The following is a 20,397-nucleotide window of genomic DNA, read 5'->3' on the forward strand; positions in this document are numbered from 1 at the left end:
AAACTTTTTTTACGTATTCGAGAACAAAATCATAAAATCGAGAAAATTTTGAAGTCTCGCAAGAACTACTGGATGCGGAAAATGACATTAACTTAATGTAAAACTATGTTTCCAATCTGTAATGGCTGTACATCTGCACTGTGTCGATGTATCATACATGCTTTAATAGTAACTGGATTCTTCAAAATGTCAGTTAGTAGTGTTCACCCACAAGTTATAGTATCAACACATAAAATACTTATGGAAATTATGTTTTGTTTCAAAGCATTGAAAATAAAGAGGAAGTTATTAACATGTCTGGAAATTGAATAACGAATGATGGGAATGAATGATGGAAAATTCAATTATAAAGAGAGACCAGATTTAAACTGAATGCCTTCCGTAAGGCCTAAGGGTATAATGTTGCAATTTCATGATTAATGCAAGAAATTTAGCTCTATATCTGTGATTCGTCAAGTCCCAATGAAAGTTAGTTGTCAAAAATGTTGTTGAAATGCCCGCCACGCCTCCTATTCCCAGCACAGGACACTAGTAGAAAAAATAGTACAGTTTACGACATTTTCCGTACTATAGTTCAGATTGAGTTCAATTCTGTACTTTTATGCTGATGAGGTGGACGTTTCTGTACTTTCCCATTAGCGCCTGTCTAATCGGATTATACTCGATCTGAAAAATAGTTCAGATTGCGAGTCGGAAGTGATTTGAATACATTTGCATTTAGTTCAGAATATATTCATGAGTTCACCCCCATAACTGGGCAGTAAACAAATGAATATTCAAATCTATCTCGCCTGCATGTGATTCAAGGCGTGTACACTAATTGTTTGACCCACAGAAAACTAACAGTAACACTATTTAGTTAGTTAGTTGTCTGTGTTTGACCCCATGAAGGCGGAGGGGGAGGGTGCAAAAGAAAAGGGTTACACACATGTACAGTGTATGATATGATGAGAGCTACATTTAATGTACATGTACATACGAACTGACATGTATACGTACATGTACAACTACGCTAGCATGTAAACGTTAGCAAAAACTCTTACTACTACCTCAGACCACTAAAATACTAGAGTGGTCTGAGCTACTACTACTTGCAAAAAGTATTTACAAGCATTTCCATGTAGGTCAATGAAATATCACCTATGTGGGTTATACTTCAATAGTCGGTCAAACAGCGTAAAGGTCTACATTCTACAATGACAGACATGATTGTTCAACTCGGTGCGATCTAAGATGAATTCACGGTGTATATTTGGTTACGTCGCCTTTGAATTGATGATGACGACTCGTCCGACCTAGACTGTTCTGGTCCAGTTTCAAGTGAAAGTCAGAATTATCACGGTGCCATTGATTATACTAACTGTGATGAAACTCGCCCACTCTAGTCTCTATGACTTCATTAGCCCCAAAATGCAAGAACTTAATAATGGTATTGTAAATCGAAGTTCATGCATGCTCTGACTGTCGCCTGTTTTTTGTTTTCTTACATTTTATACAATTTTGAATTGTTAGCTTTGTATTTCCTGCATTAATGTTGAAAACTGGTCTTTTTACTGTGCGTCTTCAATGCGCAGGTAAAATAGTGTGTTAATCTAGCATCGTGAGTACGCGCTCGCTTATGGTTTCGCATACCTTGGACTGCCTGTCATTCAGTATTGTTTTAGCCTATTTATTTCTAAAGAAAAATGGTCTGTAAAGGGACTGCTTTAGTTGTCACAGTGCCTTTGTGGATTTATAAATCGATTTATGACAAGTGAGTCTACCTATTTTTTTTCCGACCCACTCAGTCAAGGAGTGCGATACACCAATCACCGTGTATTTAGCTTTGTATACAGTGTATGGATAATAGCAAGTTTCGGGACTGAAAAATCATAAATTGTTTGTTAGACTTATTTTTTATTCAATGTAATCTGGGTTGATTGGGAATTTTCAGATATCAGGATTTAAACCTCGGATTTCAACTCAGAAAGGCTATATTTTTTGCCTCAGTCTGAATTATATTAGTAGAACTCTCACCAACGTTCCCAATGTGAAGTGATCTGAAAGTTGGTGAGAGGTCCTCACGTTGGATTGCAGCACTGCATGTTCTTGCCGAGAAGATAAAGAGGTGTAGTAATTATGGTTTAAAACTGACTTTTACAAACGCCAGTCGTGTAGGGTCTATGATGTTTTATGTTGTGGATGAATGCGGCACTTTGATCTGAACCTCAGACCACTATAATAGGAACAGACTAGAATCGCTTTTTGTTTTAGGTGTGAATGGGGCTCTAAACCCATCTTCTCTGTCGTGCATGGTTACCCTTCAAACCTGCTTCAAGCCGAACGTTGTGCAAAACGATACTTCGTGTCTTTACGGGTTTTTTTGCAATTGTGTTTTAGTGGCCTGAGTCTGAACAAGTGTTCATACAGTACAGCAAAGTCCCACCAACAAAATCCATAGCAATAGATGCAGGAAAACCTCAGTATGGGCGACGGTGAAATCATGGTGTTAATTCTAAAACTTTTGAAAGCAAGAACATATGTTTGTGCAACTTTTGTATTAAAAGCATACCATTCCAATTCAAGGACAACGATTTTGTTCAGAAATGGTGGTAGGACTATAATCCTTCCTACCTCCTTCCTTCCTACCTCCATAGTTCAAAACCGCTGATCGTAACTGCATGGTACAGCGCATCTACATTTATTTCTGAGTTCCGGAGGGCATTATTTGATAAGTACCCCATTCGTCCCTGTATTACTATTAGATCTTGTATAGTCATAACATTACAAAGATATGTGATTGTTGTGATCATTTCATTTGCTCATTATGTATTCAAGTGTAGTCAAATTTTCTTAGGTGTATGAGCAACTTTACTTCACCAATAAATTCTACTTTCTCACGAGTATTGTAAAATAACATGGCTATAATATGATACTACACAGCACGTTTTAGACGTATTTGCATATCAATGTCATCTTCAAATTTTCTTGAAGAATTCTTCATCTAGATACTCTAACATACCTGCACACCAAATGTCAGCCCATTCAATCGATTAGTTTTGCGGCTGTCATTCATTTTTACTTTGAATTCTTTTATTTACAAAACAAATGACAGTTTTTGACCCCAAAAATGACCAAAAACAGAAAATTGAAAATATCTTGCTGTCATAAACAAATATGAATAGACTTCTCGATAAAATTCCATTTACTCATTGGGAACATCGAACGTACAATGTAAAAAGTCGCACTGGCGCAAAGTATCATGGGAAAACTTTCTTTGGCACACCTCACTTAGGAAATATAGCCGCAACAAAAAGTTAATACTGGGATCATGTCTTTTTAAATTTAGCCTTTACCTTATAGAATAGAAGTATCAAAAGTGTATGCACTAACAAGTATCTGTGGTTTGTGCAAACATGCCAAATCGCTGATGATTGTTAAACAACAAAACTTTGCATACCATTGTCATTAATAATTCTACGTTTTACTTCTGAATCAGTTCTAAACACTTACGATTGAAATGATCGTCAACGATACGCTGATTTGTAGTTGAGGGTAATTAAAAATATTTTACAATGACGATTTCGACCATTAGCCGATGGAGGTGACCCCAACCAAACCTGTCACAAGATGTAAACTTGCACACTTTTTTTGTGTCAATATGTCTGTTCTGGTCAGTCTGTTTTGGGAATTTATGGTACACTCACTGTCGCAGTTTTCAGCCAGGGTCACGTTATTCGACGATTACTATTTGGATAAACACTGCAAAAAAGTAACACCCGTCATTGTTGCTTAGACATTTTCCTAGGGTCTTTTTCAACATGATTTATAGTAAGAAGTAACTTTGTTGATGGTGTAGTCACTGAATTTATAACCCTACATCGATGACTTAGTAATTGAACACGCAAATGAATTATCATGAACACTGATCTACAACCGATCCGACCCTGGGATTCGATCACAATTCATGGCGTCGCTTGCCAGTCTATGTCTATGTCTTGGTCACGCAAACGTGAACACTCTGATATCTGAAACACTTCTTTGCTCCAGATACGCACCTTTTTTTCATGGAAAATGTCATATAGTTTGAAGTAAGCTGGGAGAAAATATTAATGAGATATTTGTAGATTTAAATAAGAGTGAAATGATAGTCAAGTGATTTTGAACCATCTCCGTGTATTTTGCTTTAGCGAAAACACTGACAACTACTAGTATGTGATCGCCCGGTCGTCAAATTGCAAAGAACAATGAAGAACAGCTGAACACCTTCCTGTGGTCATCTGTTCCTTTCCGTACCGACTCTCAATTGTTTTGCTGCGTTTACTTGTATATCTTTAATAACAATAGTTTTTTAACTAACACCAATGTTCTTCCACTTTCTTTGCTTTCAAAATCAGTCACTTACTGTTGTAGCCAGTCAAAGACAGCCATCCTCAACTGGAAACACACCATGACAACAAAGATATACCAGAAAGTCATGACGTTTTGAATCATATCATTCGGCCCCCAACCCTGTTTTTGACAATTAAAAAATGCTCTACTACCCATCACAGCCAGTATCAATCAGACTTTTTCCATATATTATATTCCACCCTAACTTAACCCATATGACCGCCCCATTTATAACTCGTATGTCCGGACATGAACATGATTGGCTTTTCGCTGACCAAGGGGTATGAGACCATATGTGGAAGTGGGGGATAAGCTTATCAAATATGACCGTAGTTCCATGTAAATTAAAACTTATAGTTATGCTTATAGTCGTTACGTTTTCAGTTTATTGTGGTACCCGCTTGATGCTTTCTCTGAAGATGCCGACGGGATCAGTCTAAAATTCAGTTCTGGTGTATAAACTACAATGTATCACACATATCATGACTCTCACTATCCAATCCATCGGCTATACACTGGAGAACACAAGGACTATACTGACTGTTTTCTATCCAGCACGAAATAAATTGAGAATACGTGGAACTTATATGTACATGAACAGTAGCTCCGACAACTCTGACAAGTCTCTATATACCCCACCAGGCCTCTTTGCTGGAGTTCGCGGAGCGTGTGTTGTCAGTGCTAATCTCGTCTAGTTCCTATCACCGTGTTCCTAAACAGTATCGTTACCATTTACACCTCCACTCACTAAACTTGGTTTAGTCATAGAAAATAGAGAGGACCCTCTCTATTGTCTATGGTTTAGTTAGATACCAATTGGCATCTGGACTAGAGCTAATCACGAGTCCATCACAACGTGCATGCATCATTTTCTGATGTCCGCATTTTGGACATTGAAGTAAATGATTTTACATTTCTGAGTCTCATTCTGTATTTTTCCACTGTTCTATATGTGGTAGCTACTACTTTTGGCACAATTAAAAAAAAAGATGTTACGAAGACGAAAAAAAATATAATCGAGATGCACGATAAACATTTTTGGAAAAAAAGTCACATAAATGACTGCAGTATCCATATTTTTAATTGGCATGATTGAAGACTTTAAAAAATGAATGATGATAAAAGTGAGATTTTGCCTCAGTGATGGTTTTTCTATACAAGCGATAACATCACGATACCGGGTACTTCACAAACATTATCTCACTGACTTCAAAACCATAGTGACTAAATCGTTTCGTACTTTCGTGCGCTTTCAATATCATAGAATGTTTTGTTGATCTTTTTTTTTCTTTTTTTCTTTTCTTTTTTTTTTTTTGGGGGGGGGGGGGGGTCGACAACTTTTACCAAGACAACCATTATATTAATCATTATAGTAACTACCTAGCATGGCTAATAGCCATACTGAGGTAGAACTGTAGATTGCTAAAATGTTATGGGTTGCTGGTTGTACACAACCTCAGCATATGCCACTTGACTTTCAGGCATTAATAGGTGGCAGAAATAGTCCGCACCAGGGCCGCTCTGTAGTCCGCATAAAAGGGTGACTAAGCCCAGACAATATTGTCCAGACCAGATTTGGAGGTGTGAACGCATTTAAAGCTGACTCGGTTCTAAATCTTGGTGCATATTCATGAGGTCGACACCTAGAAAATGAACCATGTGTACATTTCTTTTGTCTTTTGTTAGTTAATTTATGCGGGTAAACTGTGTCTTCACTAACATTTTCCACTAAAAGTTTCAAAATTGTCTTGTTTTTTGAAGGACTACTATAATAATATTTCACCGCCCTTGCTTTATTGTCATATCAGGAAAGTCAAGAACTTGACAAAAGCTATTCAAAACAAAGTAATCAAAGTTGCAAAACCAAAATGGTGCCGTGGAGAGTTGTGTCTGGTCATGTTCTGATCATGGAAGTATAACCCACGGTCTGATCTAGTAGCAGTATATCAACGACGAATCTACATTACAAACAAACAAACAAACAAACAAACAACACACACACACACACACGGTGATATTAAAAAGCACGCAACACAAAGGTTGGTTCACATCCCTCGCATCAGTACCGGTACCCATTCTACTGAGTTATAAATATAAATCACATTCTCAGCTACAACATTGAACTTGTATGATACAAAAATCTTCAGAATGTGCGGGCCATATTTTCACTACCGGCATTGGCAGTCACCATCACTGCCTTTAAAAAAAATTAATACTGATAAATGGAAGCAAAAACAATCCTCTTGACGGTAGTTTAGTAGTCAGTTATGAATTATGTAACGTTAAATAACGCTATTCAAATATTTCCCTCTATGCCTCCCATATACCGATAGTAAATCTTCAAACATCCATACAGACATGCGGACTTTGCTCCCTACTAGATACATCCATGTTTTACGTTACTTTCGTATTGCAAATTTAGCTGATGATGTCATGTCAAAGCCACGTGGTCTAAAAACCTGAATCTCCGTACATACATTTCGATATGAAATTATTTATCCGTGATGTTTAGAATTTTGGTCGGTCAATATAGTTTCAATGACCAAGTGTGACCCCCACTGATGTCTAAAGTACTAATATCAGTACCTGACCGGCCATGGCCATGGCCTTGTTTTTGTTTTTGATTTTCTTCAATATTCAAATCTACGTAATGTCTGGTTTGTTAGGCCATAAATTCCAAGCATATTTACCATGATATCACAAATATAGACCAGTTACAGAAAGTAATAAGTGTCAGCAAAATACTGTAATATCGACACTGTTTCACGGATTTTAGGGACGCTGGTGCTTGGATTATTTTACGGTTGACATTACCTAGCCAGTAATATAAGGAGTAGTACATGGGTATTTTATCCCTGGACTCTGTTTATATCGAAATGGAATAAGCTGAAACAGTTCTTCTTTGAGCAGGAAATATGTTGTGATTATGGATATTATATATATACATGTATATAATTGCCAACACATCGGCAACGAGAGTAATGACATTGACTATACGTAATATGTAAAGATGTAGTGTAAAATTGGAATACGGTCGTCAGGAACTAGATTAGGGTAGGGGGAGGCTCAGGAGAAAAATTGTTGTCACGGGAAAAAAACGAATTGGGACGTGCGTGAAAATTCGGATTGTCTGAAAGGGGCCCGGAGTCACGTACAAATATTTTGCTCATGAGTTGAACCAAATTTAACTCCAGGAGCAGACGTTTAACAAGCGTATTTTTAAAAGGGTGACTGGCAGAGAATGTGTGTCTCTTGAAGGGTAGACAATATACTCGCGATAGACTATGGGTTTCAGGCCACTGTGTCAGACGTGGTCTTGGAGGAGTCAGTACAATTCCTCCAAGAGTGGTAAGAGGCCAAGCCTGAAATAGACGGGTTTGCAAGTAGAAGTTTACATGCCTTGTCTGTGGTTTACATTGTGCACGCAAAACATCTCACAAAACCGGCCATAACTAAAGCGGCATATCAGTAAATATGAAAAACGTGATCTTGGTAATTTGGATACCAGTTCTGAAAATATTCTCTGGGAAAATAGGTTAAAATGAACATCGAGATAGCTGCCTATTTCCCATTGTTTATAAATCGTCAAGAGGTTAAGCTATCCACTCAGATGAACCACTCTTTGTCACTTTATAATCTGGCATTATACATGGGATAATTTCCAAAATGTACATGTTTTATCGTTTCATTTTGGACTTTATAGAAGTTGATGACTAAAATTACCTTACCCTCGATGAAAGTTATGAATGCGACTAGGTTTTACCATAGACAGGGTGGAGGGTCTATGGTTTTACCTACTAGAATTAGTTGCGACAAGATTGTAAATGCACATGGGCGAGTTTTGCCAGATTGCTTTATTTCAAGTGATTTGAAAATTGTGAATGGCGGACTTGGCCGTGGTCCATCGAATTGTCGAGTACTACCGTGGTGGCACTAGTTGTTCCTCACTGAAACGGCAAGTGCCACCTTCCGGCGATATTTATTGTCTTTGAACCTTTCTCAACAAATAAATCACACATAACTCCCCAAACGCTTCCATTCTAGAAATCCGGTGCCGACCCTAAACCTTTTTAATAAAGAAGAAAAATCAGTAAAATCGAGAAAATTGTGAGTGAAGTCTTGCCAGAAATGGTCATCAACTTAAAAAAGACAATAAAAAAAACGCGGTTCTTCCAATCTGGAATGCAGAGCAGATGTCTTTGAAATAGAATTATTTAGGTTGGTTTAAAATTTAGTTGAAGTGGGCACAAAACTTGATTTGGTTCTGACTGTTCTGAATTTAGGGACACGAAATCGTCTCCCTGATGGCAGGAGTTCAAAGTGTTGGGACATAATGTGGCCTTTGTCATTTACCATTTTCCCAGCTTTGTTTTGTACACGAGATGTAAACATTTCATTCAAATTAGTCTACTTTTCACTCAATACTTTACTAAACACATTTACAATTTTGTTCAAGACACTCTTGTAGCTAGTCCCTAGACTACCAAACCAGCACAAAAAAGAAAATGTTAAACCGACTCAAAACTCCGATAGAATGTCTGTAATACCTTGGCATTTACAAAATTTTAGGCCCCTCAATTGTTGTAGACAGTAAACTCTAGATTGACATTTCTTGTTAATGAAATCTGTGTTGGCCTTAACATTTGATTTATTATCCAAGACTGTTCCTATATATATATATATATATATATATATATTTAGTCACCTGTTCAACTTTAACATTGTCAATAAAAAGGTCGGGCACTACTTTAGGGTTCTTCCTAAAGTCGACCTTTCGTCCAAGTAGTTTTCTTTACACCAAGCATGGATGTATTATCACTAATACATCCATGCACCAAGTAACAAACCTATCAACTTCATCGAAATAAGTACGGTCAGAATTTGACAGGTCAACTAATGCAGAGTTATCAGAATATTTGATAAGTGGATTTGTATCGGTACCTGATGAGCAGTCATTTGTGTAAAGTGTAAATAGTTTGTGTGAGAGTATCGTGCTCTGTGAGGCACCCCTAAATGTTGAATGGAAGGCTGAACTTAATTTTTGGTAGCGAACAAACTGGGAAAGGTTGACAAGAAAATCCATTATCCAGAGGATGAGTTTGGGGTTAACGTTTAAATAACTAAGTTTATGAGCCATCATGTTTGGTTGACTTCTGTTAACGACTGATGAAAAATCAATAACCAATAGTCTTACAAATGAACTTGGTTTTTCAAGATGTGTATACGCATCGTGAAGTAATGTGAGAGTTGCATTATCAGTACCTCTATTACTTTAATATGTAAATTGGTATGGGTCAAGGTGTGAATGTTTTTGTGGGTTTTGACAAAGTAAAATACGCTCGAAGCATTTCATCACAATGGAAGTCAGTGCTACAGGACGATGCCTTGGAAGTTTTTAGGGACCGGACAGATGGTAGATGTTTTCCAAATGGTTGATATCGTATGATCATTGTACGACCAATTGAACAATCTACTGGAAACACTAGCTAACTGCGATGCATAGACATTCAGTAACCTACCACATATGTTATCAGGACCCATAGCTTTCCTTATATTTAGTTTCTTAAAAATAGACAACTCGTTTATCACTGATTTCAAATTAACTCTTCTTTTCTTCTTATTTACTCTCAAGATCTAACCCGATGTTATCTATTTCCTTTCCAAAATCGTGAATATCAAAGCGACAGTACATTACAACTTCGCCTCGCCACCACCCTGTGTTGCTTGGCAAGGTGGTAAATAAAACAAGTTTGCCTTTGGGATTATATTAACTGGGATTGTCGACACTGAATAATCCGGTCAATCATTGCACTGCGCTCATTGTATGTCACGGCGTACAAGTATAAACGACGTTCATACTTCCATGACCATAGTTTCTGCGACCTGTCATTTGTTTGACCATAGACACTCCACCTTTGTGGAGGGTCCATGGTTTGATGGGATGCGTTAATTCTGGCAAACTTGTTTGGCAAATCGATCTGACGCAATATAGCTTGTGACCGTGGCATGCATAGCTTGGGTCAAAATCTATAACACCATTAAAGTATAAATAATGTTTAAACTTCCACGATAACACATACCTTTGAGAAATTATACTGACAGTATAATTACTCCAAGCACAGACTATTCTCGTGTCAAACCCCGACACGAACTTGTTTTTCCTTGAAGAGTATATCTCGTGAGACCTATGGAAATTATCAAAATCTATATTGTAGTTGAAAAGAGCAAGAATGAAAAGAGGGGAAATTTAAGGGACATCATTTCTATATACACGTGTATTGTGCAAAGAACCCGATATCTTTGACCGCGTTGCCGTCAACCGAGCAATGGTAATATATATATATATATATATATATATATATATATATATATATATATATATATATATATATATATATATATATATATATATATATATATATAAGAGGTAAGTCATAAACTGAAGGAAAAGTGCTCAATACTGAGAAGTAGAGCTGTATTTACACAAAGTACACAAGTTATGGTACGGAGGCCGTTACGATCTTCAGACGACTAAATAACGGAAATTCAACCCGATATCTTTGACCGCGTTGCCGTCAACCGAGCAATGGTAATATATATATATATATATATATATATATATATATATATAAGAGGTAAGTCATAAACTGAAGGAAAAGTGCTCAATACTGAGAAGTAGAGCTGTATTTACACAAAGTACACAAGTTATGGTACGGAGGCCGTTACGATCTTCAGACGACTAAATAACGGAAATTCAAGTGATAGCATTCGAACTCACAGAAGAACTGGTACCCGGATGTGATGCGCGTTGTTGAGTGACATGGTGGAATGATAGAATGTATTTGTTTTCGTGGACGATTTAGTGGACGATCTAGTGGAATTAGTCTCTAAAAAAAAACCATGAATCATGGTCTGAGTACTTCACAAATGTATTCAATGCTCAAGTCCAAAGTGATGAAAGTTTCTCGATTTCCATGATCTTATCAGATCCACCTTGATAGACATAAATTCAGGCATTAATGGTGAGATTAATATCCGACTGTAGTCTTTTGGACAAGGTAATTACTTTGATAGTCTAGTTCCTATACTGTATCATTACCATTTATACCTCCACTCACAGTATAGTCAGAGTCGTTACTCTAGAAGTCTTGAAATGCATGAGATGCAATTTAAAATTCATTTAAAGCCACCCACACAGTCATTAACATCATGTCTTTGTTAATAAATCACAAAACTCTAACCAATAACACAGTCCCTCATAAAGTTAGTGTTTATTGGGACAGTAATGTTCAAATGTGGTATATTTGTCAGCTCATGATGCTACTTATATACTGTTTACATCACCAAAACATTTAGGTTTCACTGATTGGGTGAACAACTTTTTGTGCTATTTGAGGGGTTTTGGCTAGACGTGGTTTAGTTAGAAACCATATTGGCATCCAGACTATTACTTTGAAGGAGATCATTGAAGAACAATAAAAATAAAACTCAAGGTGTGGATATGGGATCAGTGTGGCATTCTACATAGACATTCTCCAACAATTCTTGTAGACATGTTATGTAACCATTTTTTCTTCACGAAAGGCATGTTCTCACAGGAATCAATGGGGTAGGGGTTTCTAACATTGTCTTTTGAAAGTAAATTACATGTATGTCAAAACTAAAATTATTGTATTTACTAAGAGATGAAATTCTTAAGAAAATTGAAAAGTGGTTATTGGTGGTCATAAACTCGACGTTGTTCGCTTTTTATGAATATCTAGGCGTGATTATGTCAAGCAGTGGTCTATGGTATTTAGCGCTTGCAGCTCAAGCGAGTAAAGCAATGATTGCGGTCATGAGTCAACTTGCAAAACTTGGGGACCTCCTAGTCAAAACTAAATTTAAAAGTTTTTGACTGTAAACTATTACCGATATTAAATTATACAGTGGAGATTTTGGGTTTTAATAGGTCTACTGAAACTGAACGTGTTCAAAGTAAATTTCAGTGTTATATTTTGAGTCGTATATAAACATATATGTAGTCTTTGAGTATGGGAGCTACAAAAATGCTTGACAAGTGTTCATTACGGGAAGTAGGCTGAAATGTTTTGGGATTGCTGAACGAGAGCTGCAAAACTTTAACCTCAGACCACTTCTCCTCAGCCCTGGTTCAAGTTCTTAGGTCATAGTGGTGTAAACTACATCTCAGACCACAATGTAGTGACCTGAGACTACATGTACATGTAGGCCCTACCTACTGGTATATTATGTAACTGCACTTGACGCCAGTGTGATTTCTAACTAAACTGTGTTATTGAAAGAACCGATGTGACGTCATCTGTTTTCTTTGTACCTGACACAATCCCAGCTGCTGTATTTTGGGCATGTTCAAGAGGGACAATGTTTTTAGCTGGCAGCCCATACAGAAGGGCCATTCAGTAGTCAGGTATCGATGATATAAGTGCATGACCAAGGTTCTGACAAACTCCGTTTGTAAGATACTGGCGTATGCGACCATAGACAGTGGAGGGGCCCCCTCCACTGTCAATGATGCGACCTATTGTTCGGGGGTGAAAAAGAACTGATCTACATGTCAACGAGATGTGCTTCTTGAGGTTATAACGGTCATCAATTGTTACACAAATGGTACATGCTGAATCCACTAACTGCACAGAAGACGATCCCATGTTGATGTGGTTCATGAGACGAGGAAGCCTGTTGAACTGAGACGTGATAAGGAGGACCTCGGTTTTGCCATCATTAAACTAGCTTATTTTGGGTCGTTTAATATCATGTGCAACAGTTTCCATCTTAGTTACTGTAGTTGACGTATGTGATTGGGGAAATATATTGGTAAATCTGGTTGTCGTCTGCATGTTGTTGCATATTGAGATTTTGATGTCGGATTAGCTTTCCAAGTGGTGATGTGTATAGACAGCATACGCGTGTAAGAGTGGACCAAGCACAGGGTTTTGTGACACTCCACACTGCAAATGTTTGGTTTCTGATATGCCTTGTACAGAAATGGACTGTTGTATATCTTTGAGGTATAAAGACTCTAGTCGAATGCCTGTAATACCGAGCTCGGAATAAACTTGAAATTATGCTGGAGTCAGAATTTACGGGGGGGGGGGCATGAACAAAATTGAGGTTCAAAGGGAGGGGGGCATGACAATTGTGATGGTCTGAAAGGGCCCCCGAATATTCTGCTCATGATTTGAACCAAAATTAAACCGTTGTTTATTTGCACCATTCACAGTGTCTTATCATGCTTTGTGTAACTTGTAAGCCTAATCGACAACTGGGCCAACGGTTTTTACTAGACAAATTTGAAACAAATTTTGCGTCAGTTTGATGGTAAACCTGCGATATTGACTACCAAACTTAGTTAACCCCAGTTATTTTTACTCATGTTGCATCACCATATATTTAGAAAGAGTATATATGAAATATGAGAGCCATGTGAAACTTCTTCAGTGCAAAATGGGATGAAGATATGAGGGCAAAGTCAGTGCTCTTTATAGTCTCGCTGCCAGACTCGAGACTATCGTCCCTAATCTGTTTACCGAGCGGCGCAGCCGCGAGAAGAGCGGGACCAGTCCCCCTCTATTCTCGCGGCTGCGCCGCTCGGTAAACAGATTAGGGACGATAGTCTCGAGTCTGGCAGCGAGACTATGCTCCTTACAGCAGTTTGTTTTTCCCGCATATGCATACATTACCCATAATCCTTTTAAGTATTCTGCAGATATCTGGATATCTGTGCAATGTGCACTCATGACTCATGAAAATCTGGAATGCACTGATCGAAGCCAATTGTACAGTTATACTATAAAAACAGGAGTTATGAGTATACCACATTGAAATAAAACAAGAGAATAAGAGATGAGGGCCCTCAGAATCGTCATGTAGAGTGATATAACAGTTACATGGATGCCGGGCATGTACCCATAGGTACGGGCCCGGGGGGGGGGGGGTTCTGCATGCCGAACGTCATTAAGTATTTCCTTTACTTTGGTGCTCATGATCGTAATTTGGATGATGCCCAAGATATTTGAGGCGTGAATACCTGTTGTTCTTCTAAAGGCTTGTTTATTACTGTGAAGATCACACCCTAACACTTAATTGTTCTATAAACGACACATGGACAAGAATACTATTCCCATAGAGGTTAGTCTAGTTAATTCCTGATGGACCGTATTTCGTTCAGCGTTACGTTGTACATAACACGGTCAGTCAGAAACTATAGACGACATGGACGACATGGATGCCATATAATATTCCCAATAGTCACTCAATTTTACTTAGCTAGAAATAATGTCCACAGACTCAAATCTGTCAGCACGTCTCTACTGTGAGTTTGTTGACGCTATTGGCCGGTCAGGTTTGTTAAGAAGCTCCATACACTAGCAATATTTGTGGCCCAATTTTAAACTATTATTGGAAACGATTGTCATGTCATCTAAATCTGTATTACTATGCATCAAACGCGTAGAAATGTGAAACACGTTTAGTGGTGGCGGTATGTAGTGCATAATGAAAAGGCGTACTACGAACATTTATTTCAAAATGAGCCCTGTGATATTACAATCTACGTACGTCCTAACCATGTAGTTCATATCATAAGCCTGCTTATATACATACATATGTATCGAATACACTAGCTACACGTATAGCGTTTATGTACGTATTGATTGCAAGCACGGTAGATTTGAATATTCATTTGTTTACTGCCCAGTTATGGGGGTGAACTCATGAATATATTCTGAACTAAATGCAAATGTATTCAAATCACTTCCGACTCGCAATCTGAACTATTTTTCAGATCGAGTATAATCCGATTAGACAGGCGCTAATGGGAAAGTACAGAAACGTCCACCTCATCAGCATAAAAGTACAGAATTGAACTCAATCTGAACTATAGTACGGAAAATGTCGTAAACTGTACTATTTTTTCTACTAGTGGGAAAGCTTGCCATCCTCGACTTCACTCGGCTTTCGTGATCCCCTACATACCCGGGATATGGCATGTGCGTGTTGAACTTCCTTCTGTCCCACCACGAATTTACACATTCCTTTAATCACTACGGGAAAATTGTCAAGATTTTGTTGAGTGGCGCGCCCTCACTGTACACTACATGTAATTATATAGAGGTCAATGTATAGGTCACCATTATTGATTGATACATTGTCGCGAAATTTTCTTCGTAGGCTAGGCGAGGCTTGGTCTATTTTCCATATTTTGACCACACACATTTGGGTATAAATTATAGATTATTACACTTGATAAATATGTGAGAGTGTATTTATATCCTGAGATACAGAGCTAGATAAATGATTATGTATAAGCCTTGCAACAAACAGCGGTAGTTTGTTATCGAGAGAAATTGGAAAAGAACACGGTAAAAAGGAGACGGTTGGAGGTCAATATAATACTTCCTAAACTTCTAATCAAAAATCTAAAAAGACACGATTTCTCTTTATTTATCTGCGCATTAGTGTGTGAAATTTGAAAATGATAAGTCCTTATTTGACGAAATTGAAACGATGATAAATATTTCACCTGTTTGTGAACTCAGCACTCATTGTAAACCACTACTACTACTGATGAACTCCTCCTCAGTTGTGTGGGACCCACACCTCAAAAAAGACAGCAACAAGCTCGAAAACATCCAAAGAGGAGCTGTACGGTTTGTAAAAATTAACTACCATAGGGACAGCAGTGTTACTTCTATGCTCAAAGACTCGGATCTGAAATGGAAAACTCTGTCAGACCGAAGAAGAGACCAGCGCCTCCTCTTACTTTTCAAGGCCATCAACGGCCTGGTAGCTATCCCTGCTGACTCTCATCTTCAATTTAACATCAGATCATCCAGCAATAGACACACTAAAACTCTCATCATAACTAGTGCCTCCTGGATTTACACTTTTTCGCTCAGACCATGCATTTCAGGAAGTGGATAAATCTATAGGTGGTGGACTCTGTTTCCTATTAAATGATTCTTGGTGCACCGATGCTCGGGTCGTCTCACACTCATGTACACCAGAGTTGGAAACTTTAGTCATTAAATGTCCACCATTTTATCTGACCAGATAATTTCTATTAATATTGTGTGCTACGTACGTGCCTCCAGGTGCTAATACTAAATTGGCCATTGATCAACTTTCAGCCATTATTACGCAACATGAAAATAATTAACCTGGGTCATTTTGTACTGTCTTGGGAGATTTCAACCATGCAAATTTACGGAAAGGCCTTCCCAAATACTATCAACATGTAGACTGTGCGACCCGTCGTGACAAGACATTAGACCATTGCTATACAACGATAAAAAGTGCTTATCGGTCATTGAAACGTGCTCCACTCGGTAACTCCAATCAACACATGGTTTCCTTGGTACCCGCGTACAGACAACAACTTAAACGCGGAAAAAAACGTCTTGCTCCACAATGGACAAAAAAACCTTCAACAGCGTGTACAGACTTTGACATATTTATCGAAACTGCATCTGACCTTGATGAGTTCACCGAGGTCACGATGGCCTATATCAAATTCTGTGATGAGTTGTACATTCCGAGGAAGCTGGTGAAAACTTATCCTAATGATAAACTCTGGTTTGACAGGTCGGTTGGTATCCAACTCTGTGTAAAAGAGGCTGCTTTCAGATCTGGTGATAGTTCGGTTTATCAAGAAAGCAAAATATGATGTAGTGATAGGCAATCAATTATGCAAAGCGACGATATCGCTATAAATTAGACCAGATGTAAACTGAGCGCCTCCCGTAAGTGAACTACCAATTATTAAAATTAAACTAAAAAGAAACTGGTATAAACAAATTTGTGTTGCTGAGGAGAACTATGAACTTGGTATACACTATGATAATTTTTATTTCTGAACGATGTGTACGTGTGAACCATGGTTAACCTCAAATGAATCTTCAAAGAGCATGAAGTGAACTGTAAGTTCACGTAATGTGTTCGATCCGGTAACGAAGCTGAAAAAAAGGTTTCAGTTTGAGTGAGATGAAATGGTGACATGGGTCCAGCGATGTGCTGTATTTATTTATTGCTTCGGCCGTGAAGGAAGATGCTTCACCGGAATGGCCGTGCTATTGATGGAGACCTTTTGTAATCACGTCTATTAATAAGTAACCAATCACGTGTATAAGTAATGATAATATTTCCAAGACGGCACATGAAAGTGGTGAAACGTTTTGCATACGATGTGTTATATTCAAATTTGACAAGTAAGGTGTAATTTAGCTGAAAACCCACTCAACTTTGCAATTCAGATGTGAATCGCTTCTATTTGCATTTACATTGTAGGAATTGTAGGATTTGGTTCATGCTGAAGTCAATGTCACAAACACAGAAGAAGAAGCCCGAAAATCACAGCAAACGCTACCTACAATATAACACAGTCGACATATGTTCGAATCATGGACGCCATCTTGCCATATTACACTTCATGCATACGCATTTGTCTTCATTGCATTCTCGCACAGAATTGAACTTCGTAAAGGTATAACTCAATGGAAATGTAGACACTAGAGCCAAAGGGAAGATCTAAAAAATATATAGTATTTGTATACTCACCAAACGTTTCGGATTTGGTCTGCTCGACCTGCTAATTTGGGCAGACTAGATGCAATATCATAAAACCATTGACAGCGAAGGCTGAGGGCAGCCTTCCGAGTTTACTCAAATTAATATAGCGTAATTATATTAATTCATATTGTCTTAACAGTTTAAAGTACATGAACAAATGTATTTTCTTATGTTTGATGAATCTACTAATTTTTATTGAAATTGAAGTATGGAGTCTTAAGACATTGCTTAATTATTTGATTTCATTAATATGCAAATTTCTCTAATTAAACATTAACCGATCTGGCTCGAAACCTAATCAGGTCTAGCTATTACCCTAAATATTATATATTCCAAATTTCATTACAATTGAGCCAGCCGAATTTTAGAAAATGATGACACAGACACACACACGGACAGACAGACAGACAGACAGACAGACAGACAGACAGACAGACACACACACACACACACACACACACAGACAGACATTCCCCTTTTAATACCTCCCGTGCCCTTACGGGAGGTAACAACGATATTTCTGTCACGGACACGTAAGGTCTTTGGAAAGGTGTAAATAAAATCACGGGCTATAAACCAAATTCAAAATCAGCACCAACAGATGATGAATCTCTCCTGGATCGTTTAAACGAGTTTTACGCGCGGTTCGATCGCCCTGTTGACCTTCCGTCAGCTACAAGCGAACTGTTACCAACTCCGTTCCCGATTTCGCTGGAAGAAACTCGTCGAACTCTGGGCAAACTGAAAGTGAATAAATCGCCTGGATCAGATGGGATAAGCCCACGCATTCATGTACCAAATGTTTTCAAGAAGTCGATTGTTATCCCTGTACCGAAGCGCAGACCGGTTACTTGTTTAAACGACTATCGTCCAATACCACTTACATCTATAGTCATGAAATGTTTGGAGACAATTGTTAAAAAGATATATTCAGTCGAATATTCCAGCTTCTTTAGATCCATATCAGTTCGCTTACAGAGCAAACAGATCCGTTGATGATGCAGTAGCTTGGGCATTATTTCAATTTTCCATGTCCATTGACAGGAACACGCCAAATTATTGCAGGCTATTATTCATCGATTATAGTTCAGCTTTTAACACTGTTTCACCTTTTATACTGTATGATAAACTAATGAACCTCAACCTTTACCATTCAATTTGTAAAGCAAGTAGATGATGCATTTAGATGGTGCTCCGACAACAATCTGGAGCTAAATGTCAAGAAAACAAAGGAAGTAATTGTGGATTTTCGTAAAAACCCATCAGAAATTCCTCCACTAGTCATAAATAATTCCGAAGTAGAAGTTGTGCAATGTTTCAAATTTCTCGGTGTCCATCTTTCTGCCAATTTGAAATGCGAGACTATTCGAACATAAAAAACCACATGATTTTATAGTTAAGAAAGCACAGCAACGATTATTCTTTCTGAGACGATTGAGGAGCTTTCGTGCAAGTCAGAAATTGTTGGTTAAATTTTATCGGCCAGTGTCTTGACTTTCTCATTCATTGTCTTGTATGGTAATGCCACAATGGATGACAGGAAGCGACTCAATCGGGTCGTCAACACTGCCAGTAAAATCATTGGATGCAGTCGACGTCCATCGCTTGACGATCTCTACAGGGCTCGAGTGCTGAAAAAATCTATAGTATGTCTATCTTCCGTGATGAGCACCACCCTGCACATAATTTGTTTCAATTGATGCGTTCTATCTGGTGAACGGTATCGTTCAATCAAGTCTGGTTCCAATCGGTCTTTAAACAGTTTTTATCCTACAGCTGTTAGAACCTTGAACGAATCTAACCTGAGTATCTAGAGAGTGCATCGATTTCGCCTCTCTTAACTTTTTACCCATGTGAATGTACTGTATGTTCGGTTTGTTTTTGTTTTTGTTGCGTGCTTGTCTGCCTCGCAAAACCAAGACGTATTTCATTGTATGTGCAGTAGCGTATATATGATAAATTAAACATTATTAATATTATAGATACGGGATAGTTACGATTCTTTTGTCTGGTCATACGGAGATGTTCTACGAAACGATCACCACGACGACGTACAGTCGAACCTATACATAAAAAATCACATTTGATATGTATGTATGTATGTATGTATGTATGTATGTATGTATGTATGTATGTGTGTGTGTGTGTATGTATGTATGTATGTATGTATGTATGTATGTATGTATGTATGTGTGTGTGTGTGTAAGTATGTATGTATGTATGTATGTATGTATGTATGTATGTATGTATGTATCATTTTAAACCTCTCTTTTGACTTAATAAATACATTCGATTTAGAAATACTGGTATATATAAATTCATAGATAATTCAGATCTCAAACGATGTTCATAAAATAATCATGTGTCGTCCTTTTGGCAACAAAGGGAGGAAGAATAGCGGAATATCGGAGTCCATTCGAACATTGATAATTTCAGTTA

The 20,397-nt window shown here is 37.9% G+C and overlaps 1 protein-coding gene across 1 annotated transcript in view; it reads right to left on the reverse strand.

Annotated features, from left to right (window-relative positions):
• The window catches only part of LOC144433709 (gamma-aminobutyric acid type B receptor subunit 1-like), a 30,608-nt gene extending 12,808 nt beyond the window's left edge, over positions 1-17,800 (reverse strand). Inside the window, exons 1-2 of the mRNA XM_078122063.1 lie at positions 17,760-17,800; positions 16,865-17,018 (exon numbers count right to left, since the gene is read on the reverse strand). Of these exons, the coding sequence (XP_077978189.1) occupies positions 16,865-17,018; positions 17,760-17,800 (195 nt within the window). The remainder of the gene's footprint in view (positions 1-16,864; positions 17,019-17,759) is intronic.
• Positions 17,801-20,397: the final 2,597 nt, after the last annotated feature.

Source organism: Glandiceps talaboti, chromosome 4 (assembly GCF_964340395.1).
Source record: "Glandiceps talaboti chromosome 4, keGlaTala1.1, whole genome shotgun sequence".
Classification (NCBI taxonomy): domain Eukaryota; kingdom Metazoa; phylum Hemichordata; class Enteropneusta; family Spengelidae; genus Glandiceps; species Glandiceps talaboti.